Genomic DNA, 17972 nt, shown 5'->3' with positions numbered 1-17972 from the left:
CAGTCCGCTGGTCAGTACAGATCCCAGGACACTGTCAGTAAGAGTAGGGGTGTCCAGTCCGCTGGTCAGTACAGATCCCGGGACACCGTCAGTAAGAGTAGGGGTGTCCAGTCCGCTGGTCAGTACAGATCCCAGGACACCGTCAGTAAGAGTAGGGGTGTCCAGTCCGCTGGTCAGTACAGATCCCAGGACACCGTCAGTAAGAGTAGGGGTGTCCAGTCCGCTGGTCAGTACAGATCCCAGGACACCGTCAGTAAGAGTAGGGGTGTCCAGTCCACTGGTCAGTACAGATCCCAGGACACCGTCAGTAAGAGTAGTTAAACAGAGCCACTGAAAAAGATCTTTATTTGAAATAAATTCATGGAGATACACACAGAAAAATGACTTTATAAAAATACCTCTTAAACTCAACGCTGACACACAGACAAGGGAAAAGAGCTCCTGACCCCACTGACCCCACAGCCCCACTGTGCAGCCTGGCCCAGACCCTACCCACCCCACAGCCCCACTGGCTGGCTTGGAGAGGGGGCGTGTCCAGGTAAAGGGGGCGTGTCCAGCCCAGAAGAGGGCGTGTCCTGAGGCAGGGGGTGTGTCCCAGAAGAGGGGGTGTCCAGTCCAGAGGTAGGAGGCGTGTCTCAGAAGAGGGGGTGTCCAGTCCAGAGGCAGGGGGCGTGTCTCAGAAGAGGGGGTGTCCAGTCCAGAGGCAGGGGGCGTGTCTCAGAAGAGGGGGTGTCCTGAGGCAGGGGGCGTGTCTCAGAAGAGGGGGTGTCCGGTCCAGAGGCAGGGGGCGTGTCTCAGAAGAGGGGGTGTCCGGTCCAGAGGCAGGGGGCGTGTCTCAGAAGAGGGGGTGTCCGGTCCTGAGGCAGGGGGCGTGTCTCAGAAGAGGGGGTGTCCAGTCCAGAGGTAGGAGGCGTGTCTCAGAAGAGGGGGTGTCCAGTCCAGAGGTAGGAGGCGTGTCTCAGAAGAGGGGGTGTCCAGTCCAGAGGCAGGGGGTGTGTCCCAGAAGAGGGGGTGTCCGGTCCAGAGGCAGGGGGCGTGTCTCAGAAGAGGGGGTGTCCGGTCCAGAGGCAGGGGGCGTGTCTCAGAAGAGGGGGTGTCCGGTCCAGAGGCAGGGGGCGTGTCTCAGAAGAGGGGGTGTCCTGAGGCAGGGGGCGTGTCTCAGAAGAGGGGGTGTCCAGTCCAGGGGCAGGGGGCGTGTCTTAGAAGAGGGGGTGTCCTGAGGCAGGGGGTGTGTCTCAGAAGAGGGGGTGTCCAGAGGCAGGGGGCGTGTCTCAGAAGAGGGGGTGTCCAGTCCTGAGGCAGGGGGCGTGTCTCAGAAGAGGGGGTGTCCGGTCCAGAGGCAGGGGGCGTGTCTCAGAAGAGGGGGTGTCCTGAGGCAGGGGGTGTGTCTCAGAAGAGGGGGTGTCCAGAGGCAGGGGGCGTGTCTCAGAAGAGGGGGTGTCCAGTCCTGAGGCAGGGGGTGTGTCTCAGAAGAGGGGGTGTCCGGTCCAGAGGCAGGGGGCGTGTCTCAGAAGAGGGGGTGTCCAGTCGAGAGTGGGGTGTCCGGGGTCAGTCGCTGTCGGCGTCGTCGCTGATGACCCCCCTCAGGTTGGACCAGTCCGCGGCCCTGCTGCGCGCCCCCCCGCGGCGCGGACCCCCGCTGTCCGAGTCCGACTCCACGCTGCGCCTGAACGCCCCGCCTGCGTCCGACCCCGAGGGAGAGGGGTCCCACGCGCTCGCTGCGCGCCGCCGGGGGCGCCCTGAAACACAGAGGGACACGTCACCACGGGGGCCGAGGAGGGGGGCTTGGTCGGTCCGGCTGGCGGTCCGGTCCGGTCAGTACCCTGCGTCTCGATGATGTTACTGAGGTCCAGCTCGGCCAGCTCCTGGGCACGTTCTCTCCTCACACGAGCTCTCTTGCACTTCTCAATACTGGGGTTCCCTACGGAGAGAGAGGGGTTCACACACACTGACTGGACACTCCAGTACATTAACACTACACTGAGAGAGAGGGGGGTTAATACAGACACACTGACTGGACACTCCAGTACATTAACACTGCACTGAGAGAGAGAGGGGTTAATACACACACACTGACTGGACACTCCAGTACATTAACACTGCACTGAGAGAGAGAGGGGTTAATACACACACACTGACTGGACACTCCAGTACATTAACACTGCACTGAGAGAGAGAGGGGTTCATACACACACACTGACTGGACACTCCAGTACATTAACACTGCACTGAGAGAGAGAGGGGTTAATACACACACACTGACTGGACACTCCAGTACATTAACACTGCACTGAGAGAGAGAGGGGTTAATACACACACACTGACTGGACACTCCAGTACATTAACACTGCACTGAGAGAGAGAGAGAGAGAGAGGGGTTAATACAGACACACTGACTGGACACTCCAGTACATTAACACTGCACTGAGAGAGAGAGGGGTTCATACACACACACTGACTGGACACTCCAGTACATTAACACTGCACTGAGAGAGAGAGGGGTTAATACACACACACTGACTGGACACTCCAGTACATTAACACTGCACTGAGAGAGAGAGGGGTTAATACACACACACTGACTGGACACTCCAGTACATTAACACTGCACTGAGAGAGAGAGAGGGGTTAATACACACACACTGACTGGACACTCCAGTACATTAACACTGCACTGAGAGAGAGAGGGGTTAATACAGACACACTGACTGGACACTCCAGTACATTAACACTGCACTGAGAGAGAGAGGGGTTAATACAAACACACTGACTGGACACTCCAGTACATTAACACTGCACTGAGAGAGAGAGAGGGGTTAATACACACACACTGACTGGACACTCCAGTACATTAACACTGCTCTGAGAGAGAGAGGGGTTAATACAGATACACTGACTGGACACTCCAGTACATTAACACTGCACTGAGAGACAGAGGGGTTAATACAGATACACTGACTGGACACTCCAGTACATTAACACTGCACTCAGGGTATCTGACCTTTGACACCCAGATCTTCCAGTTGCTGCCTCAGTACGTTGACCTTTGACTTCACAGACTTGCAGCCCTCAAGCAATCGCTTGTAGTTCCGCCTCACGCCACAGAGGGCGATGTAGCGCTTCAGCCGGGAGATGGACTTGTGTTCCTCAGTCTGGGAGAGAGAGATTATTATTATTATTATTATTATTAGCAAAATACTTTTATTTGCTTTGGCAACACTGATTGTACCCATCAGTCTTGCTAATAAAGCACCTTGAACTGAACTGAATTGAGAGAAGAGAGAGGAGGGAGAGAAGAGAGAGAGAGGGGGAGAGAGGAGAGAGAGGAGAGAGAGAGGGGGGAGAGAGAGGAGAGAAGAGAGGGGAGAGAGAGGAGAGAGAAAAGAGGGGGAGAGAGGAGAGAGAGAGGGGGGAGAGAGAGGGGAGAGAAGAGAGAGAGAAGAGGGGGAGAGAGGAGAGAGAGAGGAGAGAGAGAGAGGGGGGAGAGAGAGGAGAGAAGAGAGGGGGAGAGAGGAGAGAAGAGAGGGGGAGAGAGGAGAGAGAGAGGGGAGAGAAGAGAGAGAGGAGAGAGAGAGAGAGAGGGGGGAGAGAGAGGAGAGAAGAGAGGGGGAGAGAGGAGAGAGAGAGGGGAGAGAAGAGAGAGGAGAGAGAGAGAGAGAGGGGGGAGAGAGAGGAGAGAGAGAGAGAGGACAGAGAGGGGGGGGAGAGAGAGGAGAGAGGGAGGGATGAGGAGAGAGAGGAGAGGAGAGGAGAGAGGGATTTAGAAGATGTAGAACACAAATCTCTCTCCCTGCTTCTGTCCCCCCAGTTCAGATGGCATCACCCCACGAGGTCATCGCGGACCCCCGGACGCTCACCCCCCTGTCCCTCGCTCGCCCGCTGCCCGCCTGCGCCGTCCTCCTGCCCCCTCGCTCCTCATCGTCGTCCAGGGAGGGCCGGGAGGAAGAGTCCGAGTCCGAGCCGTCCTGGGGCTGGAGCTGGGGCTCTGGGCACACAGACAGCGAGACCCCTGAAACTCAACGCCACCCGCTGTCCTAACACCACAGCTGCACTGCACATCTACAGACACACCACAGGACTCTCACCCTCACCACACAACACTCAACACACAGAGACATTAGAGACAGGCTGGGACAGGAGATCACACACTGTATTATTATTATTGAGAGACGGGCTCACTGTCTGTTCCTCAGGCTGGGACAGGAGATCACACACTGTATTATTATTATTGAGAGACAGGCTCACTGTCTGTTCCTCAGGCTGGGACAGGAGATCACACACTGTATTATTATTATTGAGAGACAGGCTCACTGTCTGTTCCTCAGGCTGGGACAGGAGATCACACACTGTATTATTATTATTGAGAGACAGGCTCACTGTCTGTTCCTCAGGCTGGGACAGGAGATCACACACTGTATTATTATTATTGAGAGACAGGCTCACTGTCTGTTCCTCAGGCTGACAGGAGATCACACACTGTATTATTATTATTGAGAGACGGGCTCACTGTCTGTTCCTCAGGCTGGGACAGGAGATCACACACTGTATTATTATTATCGAGAGACAGGCTCACTGTCTGTTCCTCAGGCTGGGACAGGAGATCACACACTGTATTATTATTATTGAGAGACAGGCTCACTGTCTGTTCCTCAGGCTGGGACAGGAGATCACACTGTATTATTATTATTGAGAGACGGGCTCACTGTCTGTTCCTCAGGCTGGGACAGGAGATCACACACTGTATTATTATTATTGAGAGACGGGCTCACTGTCTGTTCCTCAGGCTGGGACAGGAGATCACACACTGTATTATTATTATTGAGAGACAGGCTCACTGTCTGTTCCTCAGGCTGGGACAGGAGATCACACACTGTATTATTATTATTGAGAGACAGGCTCACTGTTCCTCAGGCTGGGACAGGAGATCACACACTGTATTATTATTATTGAGAGACAGGCTCACTGTCTGTTCCTCAGGCTGGGACAGGAGATCACACACAGTATTATTATTATTGAGAGACAGGCTCACTGTCTGTTCCTCAGGCTGGGACAGGAGATCACACACTGTATTATTATTATTGAGAGACAGGCTCACTGTCTGTTCCTCAGGCTGGGACAGGAGATCACACACTGTATTATTATTATTGAGAGACGGGCTCACTGTCTGTTCCTCAGGCTGGGACAGGAGATCACACACTGTATTATTATTATTGAGAGACGGGCTCACTGTCTGTTCCTCAGGCTGGGACAGGAGATCACACACTGTATTATTATTATTGAGAGACAGGCTCACTGTCTGTTCCTCAGGCTGGGACAGGAGATCACACACTGTATTATTATTATTGAGAGACAGGCTCACTGTCTGTTCCTCAGGCTGGGACAGGAGATCACACACTGTATTATTATTATTGAGAGACGGGCTCACTGTCTGTTCCTCAGGCTGGGACAGGAGATCACACACTGTATTATTATTATTGAGAGACAGGCTCACTGTATTAACCCCTCTCTCTCTCACTCTCACCTTCTCCCTCACTCTTCTCTGCTGCTGCCTCTGTGTTTCCTGTCTCTCTGCTCTTCCCCGTCTCTGTCTCACTCTCCGATTTGCTGTCTGAGTCCAGGGCTGCCTGGGTCTTCCTCGCCCTGTCCCCCTCTCTCTCCGGGCTGCTCTCCTCCGCCTCTGCAGGTCCCCCATCCTCCTCCTCCTCTTCCTCGTCACGGTCTCTCTCCCCCTCGCTGTCTCCTTTCCCAGCTCGGTCGATCCCAGAGTCCGGAGACTCTGCACACAGGCAGAGAGACAGACAGTGTGCTGAAGACCGTCAGACACACAGGCAGAGAGACAGACAGTGTGCTGAAGACTGTCAGACACACAGGCAGAGAGACAGACAGTGTGCTGAAGACTGTCAGACACACAGGCAGAGAGACAGACAGTGTGCTGAAGACCGTCAGACACACAGGCAGAGAGACAGACAGTGTGCTGAAGACCGTCAGACACACAGGCAGAGAGACAGACAGTGTGCTGAAGACCGTCAGACACACAGGCAGAGAGACAGACAGTGTGCTGAAGACCGTCAGACACACAGGCAGAGAGACAGACAGTGTGCTGAAGACCGTCAGACACACAGGCAGAGAGACAGACAGTGTGCTGAAGACCGTCAGACACACAGGCAGAGAGACAGACAGTGTGCTGAAGACCGTCAGACACACAGGCAGAGAGACAGACAGTGTGCTGAAGACCGTCAGACACACAGGCAGAGAGACAGACAGTGTGCTGAAGACCGTCAGACACACAGGCAGAGAGACAGACAGTGTGCTGAAGACCGTCAGACACACAGGCAGAGAGACAGACAGTGTGCTGAAGACCGTCAGACACACAGGCAGAGAGACAGACAGTGTGCTGAAGACCGTCAGACACACAGGCAGAGAGACAGACAGTGTGCTGAAGACCGTCAGACACACAGGCAGAGAGACAGACAGTGTGCTGAAGACCGTCAGACACACAGGCAGAGAGACAGACAGTGTGCTGAAGACCGTCAGACACACAGGCAGAGAGACAGACAGTGTGCTGAAGACCGTCAGACACACAGGCAGAGAGACAGACAGTGTGCTGAAGACCGTCAGACACACAGGCAGAGAGACAGACAGTGTGCTGAAGACCGTCAGACACACAGGCAGAGAGACAGACAGTGTGCTGAAGACCGTCAGACACACAGGCAGAGAGACAGACAGTGTGCTGAAGACCGTCAGACACACAGGCAGAGAGACAGACAGTGTGCTGAAGACCGTCAGACACACAGGCAGAGACAGACAGTGTGCTGAAGACCGTCAAACACACAGGCAGAGACAGACAGTGTGCTGAAGACCGTCAGACACACAGGCAGAGAGACAGACAGTGTGCTGAAGACCGTCAGACACACAGGCAGAGAGACAGACAGTGTGCTGAAGACTGTCAGACACACAGGCAGAGAGACAGACAGTGTGCTGAAGACTGTCAGACACACAGGCAGAGACAGACAGTGTGCTGAAGACTGTCAGACACACAGGCAGAGACAGACAGTGTGCTGAAGACTGTCAGACACACAGGCAGAGAGACAGACAGTGTGCTGAAGACTGTCAGACACACAGGCAGAGACAGACAGTGTGCTGAAGACTGTCAGACACACAGGCAGAGACAGACAGTGTGCTGAAGACTGTCAGACAGACAGTGTGCTCAAGACTGTGAGACAGAGAGACAGACAGTGTGCTGAAGTCTGTGAGACAGAGAGACAGACAGTGTGCTGAAGACTGTGAGACAGAGAGAGAGACAGCAGAGAGACAGACAGTGTGCTGACAGACAGGCAGACAGACAGACAGTGTGCTGACAGACAGGCAGACTGACCCGGGTGAGAGTGGACCCTGCGAGGCCTCTTGTTCTGCTCCTCTTCCTCACCCTCCTCTCTCTTGCGTTTGGCTCCCAACTTCTTCACAAGGGGCTCATCATCACTGCTGGAGTACTGGTCCTGAGAGAGAGACACACACACTGCTGGAGTACTGGTCCTGAGAGAGAGACACACACACTGCTGGAGTACTGGTCCTGAGAGAGAGACACACACACTGCTGGAGTACTGGTCCTGAGAGAGACACACACACTGCTGGAGTACTGGTCCTGAGAGAGAGACACACACACACTGCTGGAGTACTGGTCCTGAGAGAGAGACACACACACTGCTGGAGTACTGGTCCTGAGAGAGAGACACACACACTGCTGGAGTACTGGTCCTGAGAGAGACACACACACACTGCTGGAGTACTGGTCCTGAGAGAGACATACACACACACTGCTGGAGTACTGGTCCTGGGAGAGACACACACACTGCTGGAGTACTGGTCCTGAGAGAGACACACACACTGCTGGAGTACTGGTCCTGAGAGAGAGACACACACACTGCTGGAGTACTGGTCCTGAGAGAGAGACACACACACTGCTGGAGTACTGGTCCTGAGAGAGAGACACACACACTGCTGGAGTACTGGTCCTGAGAGAGAGACACACACACTGCTGGAGTACTGGTCCTGAGAGAGACACACACACTGCTGGAGTACTGGTCCTGAGAGAGACACACACACACTGCTGGAGTACTGGTCCTGAGAGAGAGACACACACACTGCTGGAGTACTGGTCCTGAGAGAGAGACACACACACTGCTGGAGTACTGGTCCTGAGAGAGAGACACACACACTGCTGGAGTACTGGTCCTGAGAGAGAGACACACACACTGCTGGAGTACTGGTCCTGAGAGAGACACACACACACTGCTGGAGTACTGGTCCTGAGAGAGAGACACACACACTGCTGGAGTACTGGTCCTGAGAGAGAGACACACACACACTGCTGGAGTACTGGTCCTGAGAGAGACACACACTGCTGGAGTACTGGTCCTGAGAGAGACACACACACACTGCTGGAGTACTGGTCCTGAGAGAGACACACACACACTGCTGGAGTACTGGTCCTGAGAGAGAGACACACACACTGCTGGAGTACTGGTCCTGAGAGAGACACACACTGCTGGAGTACTGGTCCTGAGAGAGACACACACACACTGCTGGAGTACTGGTCCCGAGAGAGACACACACACTGCTGGAGTACTGGTCCTGAGAGACACACACACACTGCTGGAGTACTGGTCCTGAGAGAGAGACACACACACACTGCTGGAGTACTGGTCCTGAGAGAGAGACACACACACACTGCTGGAGTACTGGTCCTGAGAGAGAGACACACACACACTGCTGGAGTACTGGTCCTGAGAGAGAGACACACACACTGCTGGAGTACTGGTCCTGAGAGAGACACACACACACTGCTGGAGTACTGGTCCTGAGAGAGAGACACACACACTGCTGGAGTACTGGTCCTGAGAGAGAGACACACACACTGCTGGAGTACTGGTCCTGAGAGAGACACACACTGCTAGAGTACTGGTCCTGAGAGAGACACACACACACTGCTGGAGTACTGGTCCTGAGAGAGACACACACTGCTGGAGTACTGGTCCTGAGAGAGAGACACACACACACTGCTGCACTGCTGGAGTACTGGTCCTGAGAGAGACACACACACACTGCTGGAGTACTGGTCCTGAGAGAGACACACACACTGCTGGAGTACTGGTCCTGAGAGAGAGAGACACACACACTGCTGGAGTACTGGTCCTGAGAGAGACACACACACTGCTGGAGTACTGGTCCTGAGAGAGAGAGACACACACACTGCTGGAGTACTGGTCCTGAGAGAGACACACACACACTGCTGGAGTACTGGTCCTGAGAGAGACACACACACTGCTGGAGTACTGGTCCTGAGAGAGACACACTGCTGGAGTACTGGTCCTGAGAGAGAGACACACACACACTGCTGGAGTACTGGTCCTGAGAGAGAGACACACACACACTGCTGGAGTACTGGTCCTGAGAGAGAGACACACACACTGCTGGAGTACTGGTCCTGAGAGAGAGACACACACACACTGCTGGAGTACTGGTCCTGAGAGAGAGACACACACACTGCTGGAGTACTGGTCCTGAGAGAGACACACACACACTGCTGGAGTACTGGTCCTGAGAGAGAGACACACTGCTGGAGTACTGGTCCTGAGAGAGAGACACACACACTGCTGGAGTACTGGTCCTGAGAGAGACACACACACACACTGCTGGAGTACTGGTCCTGAGAGAGACACACACACACTGCTGGAGTACTGGTCCTGAGAGAGAGACACACACACTGCTGGAGTACTGGTCCTGAGAGAGACACACACACACTGCTGGAGTACTGGTCCTGAGAGAGAGACACACACACTGCTGGAGTACTGGTCCCGAGAGAGACACACACACACTGCTGGAGTACTGGTCCCGAGAGAGACACACACACTGCTGGAGTACTGGTCCTGAGAGAGAGACACACACACTGCTGGAGTACTGGTCCTGAGAGAGACACACACACACTGCTGGAGTACTGGTCCTGAGAGAGAGACACACACACTGCTGGAGTACTGGTCCTGAGAGAGACACACACACACTGCTGGAGTACTGGTCCTGAGAGAGAGACACACACACTGCTGGAGTACTGGTCCTGAGAGAGACACACACACACTGCTGGAGTACTGGTCCTGAGAGAGACACACACACACTGCTGGAGTACTGGTCCCGAGAGAGACACACACACTGCTGGAGTACTGGTCCTGAGAGAGAGACACACACACTGCTGGAGTACTGGTCCTGAGAGAGACACACACACACTGCTGGAGTACTGGTCCTGAGAGAGAGACACACACACTGCTGGAGTACTGGTCCTGAGAGAGAGACACACACACTGCTGGAGTACTGGTCCTGAGAGAGAGACACACACACTGCTGGAGTACTGCTCCTGAGAGAGAGACACACACACTGCTGGAGTACTGGTCCTGAGAGAGACACACACACACTGCTGGAGTACTGGTCCTGAGAGAGAGACACACACACTGCTGGAGTACTGGTCCTGAGAGAGACACACACACACTGCTGGAGTACTGGTCCTGAGAGAGAGACACACACACTGCTGGAGTACTGGTCCTGAGAGAGACACACACACACTGCTGGAGTACTGGTCCTGAGAGAGACACACACACACTGCTGGAGTACTGGTCCTGAGAGAGAGACACACACACACTGCTGGAGTACTGGTCCTGAGAGAGACACACACTGCTGGAGTACTGGTCCTGAGAGAGACACACACACACTGCTGGAGTACTGGTCCCGAGAGAGACACACACACTGCTGGAGTACTGGTCCCGAGAGAGACACACACACACTGCTGGAGTACTGGTCCTGAGAGAGACACACACACACTGCTGGAGTACTGGTCCCGAGAGAGACACACACACTGCTGGAGTACTGGTCCTGAGAGAGAGACACACACACACACTGCTGGAGTACTGGTCCTGAGAGAGAGACACACACACTGCTGGAGTACTGGTCCCGAGAGAGACACACACACTGCTGGAGTACTGGTCCTGAGAGACACACACACACTGCTGGAGTACTGGTCCTGAGAGAGACACACACACACTGCTGGAGTACTGGTCCCGAGAGAGACACACACACTGCTGGAGTACTGGTCCTGAGAGACACACACACACTGCTGGAGTACTGGTCCTGAGAGAGAGACACACACACTGCTGGAGTACTGGTCCTGAGAGAGAGACACACACACTGCTGGAGTACTGGTCCTGAGAGAGAGACACACACACACTGCTGGAGTACTGGTCCTGAGAGAGAGACACACACACACTGCTGGAGTACTGGTCCTGAGAGAGACACACACACACTGCTGGAGTACTGGTCCTGAGAGAGACACACACACACTGCTGGAGGGAGGGAGAGAGAGAGAGAGTACTGGAGAGGGAGGGAGAGAGACAGCACAGGAGAGGGAGGGAGAGAGACAGCACAGGAGAGAGAGGGAGGGAGAGAGACAGCACAGGAGAGGGAGGGAGAGAGAGAGACAGTACAGGAGAGGGAGGGAGGGAGAGAGACAGTACAGGAGAGGGAGGGAGGGAGAGAGACAGTACAGGAGAGGGAGAGAGGTACGATTAGACACGCCGTCACGATCTCACCTGCATCTTCACCAACTCCTGCTCCACGACGCGCTTGAGCAGCTGTCTCTCCTCCTGGCTGAGCTGATCTCGGCCGCAGTGTCTCAGGTAGCGCTCCCTCACGATGGCCTGGGTCAGGCTGCTACAGAAACACACAGGGCCGGTCAGAACCGGACCGCTGTCTGCAGTGACAGCAGGACTGTAGTGTCAGTAGTGACAGCGACAGTAAGTGTAGTACAGTAGCGGTATTAGTACTAAGTGTTGTAGACAGTAAGTGTTGTACAGCAGCAGTATCAGTAGTAACAGCGACAGTAAGTGTAGTATGGTAGCGGTATTAGTACTAACAGTGACAGTAAGTGTTGTACAGCAGCAGTATCAGTAGTAACAGTGACAGTAAGTGTTGTACGGCAGCAGTATCAGTAGTAACAGTGACAGTAAGTGTAGTACAGCAGCAGTATTAGTAGTAACAGTGACAGTAAGTGTAGTATGGTAGCGGTATTAGTACTAACAGTGACAGTAAGTGTTGTACAGCAGCAGTATTAGTACTAACAGTGACAGTAAGTGTAGTACGGTAGCGGTATTAGTAGTTACAGTGACAGTAAGTGTAGTACAGCAGCAGTATTAGTAGTAACAGTGACAGTAAGTGTAGTATGGTAGCGGTATTAGTACTAACAGTGACAGTAAGTGTAGTACAGCAGCAGTATTAGTAGTAACAGTGACGGTAAGTGTAGTATGGTAGCGGTATTAGTACTAACAGTGACAGTAAGTGTAGTACAGTAGTGTATCAGTAGTAACAGCGACAGTAAGTGTTGTACGGCAGCAGTATCAGTAGTAACAGCGACAGTAAGTGTAGTATGGTAGCGGTATTAGTACTAACAGCGACAGTAAGTGTTGTACGGCAGCAGTATCAGTAGTAACAGTGACAGTAAGTGTAGTACAGCAGCAGTATCAGTAGTAACAGTGACAGTAAGTGTAATATGGTAGCGGTATTAGTACTAACAGCGACAGTAAGTGTTGTACGGCAGCAGTATCAGTAGTAACAGTGACAGTAAGTGTAGTACAGCAGCAGTATTAGTAGTAACAGTGACAGTAAGTGTAGTATGGTAGCGGTATTAGTACTAACAGTGACAGTAAGTGTTGTACAGCAGCAGTATTAGTACTAACAGTGACAGTAAGTGTAGTACAGCAGCAGTATTAGTACTAACAGTGACAGTAAGTGTAGTATGGTAGCGGTATTAGTAGTAACAGTGACAGTAAGTGTAGTACAGCAGCAGTATTAGTAGTAACAGTGACAGTAAGTGTAGTATGGTAGCGGTATTAGTACTAACAGTGACAGTAAGTGTAGTACAGCATCAGTATTAGTTGTAACAGCGACAGTAAGTGTAGTATGGTAGCGGTATTAGTACTAACAGCGACAGTAAGTGTTGTACGGCAGCAGTATCAGTAGTAACAGTGACAGTAAGTGTAGTACAGCAGCGGTATTAGTACTAACAGTGACAGTAAGTGTAGTATGGTAGCGGTATTAGTACTAACAGTGACAGTAAGTGTTGTACAGCAGCAGTATCAGTAGTTACAGCGACAGTAAGTGTAGTATGGTAGCGGTATTAGTACTAACAGCGACAGTAAGTGTTGTACGGCAGCAGTATTAGTAGTAACAGTGACAGTAAGTGTAGTACAGTAGCTGTATTAGTACTAACAGTGACAGTAAGTGTTGTACAGCAGCGGTATTAGTACTAACAGTGACAGTAAGTGTAGTATGGTAGCGGTATTAGTACTAACAGTGACAGTAAGTGTTGTACAGCAGCAGTATCAGTAGTAACAGCGCCAGTAAGTGTAGTATGGTAGCGGTATTAGTACTAACAGTGACAGTAAGTGTAGTACAGTAGTGTATCAGTAGTAACAGCGACAGTAAGTGTCGTACGGCAGCAGTATCAGTAGTAACAGCGACAGTAAGTGTAGTATGGTAGCGGTATTAGTACTAACAGCGACAGTAAGTGTTGTACGGCAGCAGTATCAGTAGTAACAGTGACAGTAAGTGTAGTACAGCAGCAGTATCAGTAGTAACAGTGACAGTAAGTGTAGTACAGCAGCAGTATCAGTAGTAACAGTGACAGTAAGTGTAGTATGGTAGTGGTATTAGTACTAACAGCGACAGTAAGTGTTGTACGGCAGCAGTATCAGTAGTAACAGTGACAGTAAGTGTAGTATAGTAGCAGTATTAGTACTAACAGTGACAGTAAGTGTTGTACAGCAGTGTATCAGTAGTAACAGTGACAGTAAGTGTAGTATGGTAGCGGTATTAGTACTAACAGTGACAGTAAATGTAGTACAGCAGTGTATCAGTAGTAACAGTGACAGTAAGTGTAGTACAGCAGCTGTATCAGTAGTAACAGTGACAGTAAGTGTAGTACAGTAGCTGTATCAGTAGTAACAGCGACAGTAAGTGTAGTATGGTAGCGGTATTAGAACTAACAGTGACAGTAAGTGTTGTACAGCAGCAGTATCAGTAGTAACAGTGACAGTAAGTGTAGTATGGTAGCGGTATTAGAACTAACAGTGACAGTAAGTGTTGTACAGCAGCAGTATCAGTAGTAACAGCAGCAGTAAGTGTAGTATGGTAGCGGTATTAGTACTAACAGTGACAGTAAGTGTTGTACAGCAGCGGTATTAGTACTAACAGTGACAGTAAGTGTAGTATGGTAGCGGTATTAGTACTAACAGTGACAGTAAGTGTTGTACAGCAGCAGTATCAGTAGTAACAGCGCCAGTAAGTGTAGTATGGTAGCGGTATTAGTACTAACAGTGACAGTAAGTGTAGTACAGTAGTGTATCAGTAGTAACAGCGACAGTAAGTGTCGTACGGCAGCAGTATCAGTAGTAACAGCGACAGTAAGTGTAGTATGGTAGCGGTATTAGTACTAACAGCGACAGTAAGTGTTGTACAGCAGTGTATCAGTAGTAACAGTGACAGTAAGTGTAGTATGGTAGCGGTATTAGTACTAACAGTGACAGTAAATGTAGTACAGCAGTGTATCAGTAGTAACAGTGACAGTAAGTGTAGTACAGCAGCAGTATCAGTAGTAACAGTGACAGTAAGTGTAGTATGGTAGTGGTATTAGTACTAACAGCGACAGTAAGTGTTGTACGGCAGCAGTATCAGTAGTAACAGTGACAGTAAGTGTAGTATAGTAGCAGTATTAGTACTAACAGTGACAGTAAGTGTTGTACAGCAGTGTATCAGTAGTAACAGTGACAGTAAGTGTAGTATGGTAGCGGTATTAGTACTAACAGTGACAGTAAATGTAGTACAGCAGTGTATCAGTAGTAACAGTGACAGTAAGTGTAGTACAGCAGCTGTATCAGTAGTAACAGTGACAGTAAGTGTAGTACAGTAGCTGTATCAGTAGTAACAGCGACAGTAAGTGTAGTATGGTAGCGGTATTAGAACTAACAGTGACAGTAAGTGTTGTACAGCAGCAGTATCAGTAGTAACAGTGACAGTAAGTGTAGTATGGTAGCGGTATTAGAACTAACAGTGACAGTAAGTGTTGTACAGCAGCAGTATCAGTAGTAACAGCGACAGTAAGTGTAGTATGGTAGCGGTATTAGTACTAACAGCGACAGTAAGTGTTGTACGGCAGCAGTATCAGTAGTAACAGTGACAGTAAGTGTAGTATGGTAGCGGTATTAGAACTAACAGTGACAGTAAGTGTTGTACGGCAGCAGTATCAGTAGTAACAGCGACAGTAAGTGTAGTATGGTAGCGGTATTAGAACTAACAGTGACAGTAAGTGTAGTACAGCAGCAGTATCAGTAGTAACAGCAGCAGTAAGTGTAGTATGGTAGCGGTATTAGAACTAACAGTGACAGTAAGTGTTGTACAGCAGCAGTATCAGTAGTAACAGCAGCAGTAAGTGTAGTATGGTAGCGGTATTAGTACTAACAGTGACAGTAAGTGTAGTACAGCAGCAGTATCAGTAGTAACAGTGACAGTAAGTGTAGTACAGCAGCAGTATCAGTAGTAAGTATAGTACAGTAGCAGTATTAGTACTAACAGAAGCTCCGGTTCACCTGCGGCGGGTGAATCAAACACCTGCAGGAATTTCCCGCCACAACTCGCGGCCAGTGAAGCTGCCTCGCGCTCAGCTGCTTCCGGCTCCCACGTGTGCTGCGTGGGTTTCCGGAGGCTGCCCCCGTCTCTCCGCCCCCCCCCCTGCAGCCCCACGGCCGCTCCGAGCCCGGCGGTACCTGAGGTCGGCAGCGCGCCTGAGCTCCTGAGACACGAAGCGCCGGATCTCCCGCTGCTGCGACATGTCGGACAGGCGCGATCCCAGAACTCACGGCGCGCCGCGGGCGGGGGCGCGCACGCAGGCCGGAAACCACGCCCCCCTCCGCTGCTTCCGGGCGCCGGCGGCGTGCGCGCTCCCGGGCCCCCACAGCTGTGCCCGAGAAGCGGAAGGGGAGGAGCTGCGGCAACATGTTAATTTTGTATTAAACGTGGGAAGAATTGACCCACACAACTACAACTGGAGCAGGGGAAACCAATACAAGAGAAGAAGACACAATCAGAAAAAAACTAACCGCCGGAGATAAGGAAGTTAATTATATAGCCAAATTATTTTTTCATCTAACAAATGTAACTTGTTTTTGCAATTAAAATCAATGTTTAAACTCCAATACTAAAAAAAAAAAGAGTAAAAAGAAAATATTATTGGACCATTTTAATTTATGAATGTTAGCTTTACCCAGAATTACTTCATTATTATTATTATTATTATTATTATTATTATTATTATTATTATCATCATTAATTACCAATTTGCTATAAATAAATGCTCCCCACCACCCCCCAAATTTTCTTATTACAGCAAAACATCAAAATCCTTAAATCCAAAAAACACCTTGAAATGCCTACAAACAAAACTCTGCAAATCTGTCCAAAATAACTTCACACGAAAAAGACCCAAATTTTCCTGCTCGTGCTTACATTTAGGAAGTGCCATTTTAACTGGAGAAAACAACATCTTTCCCCTTATCTGTGTTATAACACCTCTCAGGGGTTATAACCCAATTTCCACATGCTGCATTTCCCTCCAAACACTTCATTCCAAGATGAGAAACCAGGACGGGTACAAAGATTCCTGGTGTGCGTGTTGTCATCTTTCTAATCCTTTTCCACACCCTCGCTGAAAAAAACAAATCTAAAACCAGAAAGGAGATCCGTCCTTCTGTATAAAATAAAATCCAGCGAGCTGCAGCGTCGTGGTGACGGAGACCTGCGCGTTTGGGGAAGGTGGCCCTGAAACTCTTCAACCTTCATGTGGGTCACGACCCACGGTACCTGCCGTCTAACCCGCAGGGCGGCGGATCAGCCCTCTCTTACGGTTTCAATCACAGTAGAGTCGGCAGACAGCCCCTACTCTCAGAGAGAGCAGCGGGGTGTCCAGCCACTGTCCTGCGTCCTTCCCGGTCACACTCCGCCTGTTCGGACAGACAGCGCCAGATCCACACCTCCTCTCCGGGCAACTCTGAGATCACAGACACCCCTCGACACGCCAGCCTCTGACCAACACCTGCGAGTTGTATCGTGAGGCCCAGCAACGCTCATCTCGACAGTGAGCCTGTCTCTCAATAATAATAATACAGTGTGTGATCTCCTGTCCCAGCCTGAGGAACAGACAGTGAGCCTGTCTCTCAATAATAATAATACAGTGTGTGATCTCCTGTCCCAGCCTGAGGAACAGACAGTGAGCCTGTCTCTCAATAATAATAATACAGTGTGTGATCTCCTGTCCCAGCCTGAGGAACAGACAGTGAGCCTGTCTCTCAATAATAATAATACAGTGTGTGATCTCCTGTCCCAGCCTGAGGAACAGTGAGTCTGTCTCTCAATAATAATAATACAGTGTGTGATCTCCTGTCCCAGCCTGAGGAACAGACAGTGAGCCTGTCTCTCAATAATAATAACACAGTGTGTGATCTCCTGTCCCAGCCTGAGGAACAGACAGTGAGCCTGTCTCTCAATAATAATAATACAGTGTGTGATCTCCTGTCCCAGCCTGAGGAACAGACAGTGAGCCTGTCTCTCAATAATAATAATACAGTGTGTGATCTCCTGTCCCAGCCTGAGGAACAGTGAGTCTGTCTCTCAATAATAATAATACAGTGTGTGATCTCCTGTCCCAGCCTGAGGAACAGACAGTGAGCCTGTCTCTCAATAATAATAATACAGTGTGTGATCTCCTGTCCCAGCCTGAGGAACAGACAGTGAGCCCGTCTCTCAATAATAATAATACAGTGTGTGATCTCCTGTCCCAGCCTGAGGAACAGACAGTGAGCCTGTCTCTCAATAATAATAATACA

At 50.9% G+C, this 17972-nt stretch overlaps 1 protein-coding gene across 4 annotated transcripts; it reads right to left on the bottom strand.

Annotated features, from left to right (window-relative positions):
• Positions 1–328: 328 nt before the first annotated feature.
• hirip3 (HIRA interacting protein 3) lies at positions 329–16016 on the bottom strand. Of its 4 annotated transcripts, none has more exons than XM_088637349.1 (8): positions 15858–16016; positions 11631–11751; positions 7376–7496; positions 5522–5776; positions 3858–3985; positions 3002–3152; positions 1823–1921; positions 329–1739 (listed from the first exon to the last, which is right to left on the bottom strand). In XM_088637349.1, exons 1-8 carry the CDS (start codon positions 15920–15922, stop codon positions 1549–1551), a joined length of 1131 nt encoding a protein of 376 aa, XP_088493475.1. In that variant the 5' UTR covers positions 15923–16016; the 3' UTR covers positions 329–1548. The 4 variants fall into 4 exon arrangements, with proteins under 4 accessions (XP_088493475.1, XP_088493476.1, XP_088493477.1 ...); XM_088637350.1 differs by having other exon boundaries at positions 11631–11748; positions 15858–16005; XM_088637351.1 differs by lacking the exon at positions 15858–16016 and adding an exon at positions 15681–15820.
• Between the last annotated feature and the right edge of the window lie 1956 nt (positions 16017–17972).

Source organism: Lepisosteus platostomus, chromosome 6 (assembly GCF_059453375.1).
Source record: "Lepisosteus platostomus isolate fLepPlt1 chromosome 6, fLepPlt1.hap1, whole genome shotgun sequence".
Taxonomy (NCBI): domain Eukaryota; kingdom Metazoa; phylum Chordata; class Actinopteri; order Semionotiformes; family Lepisosteidae; genus Lepisosteus; species Lepisosteus platostomus.
Note: the sequence above shows the minus strand (reverse complement) of the source record. Positions and strands in the feature narration are given on the sequence as shown.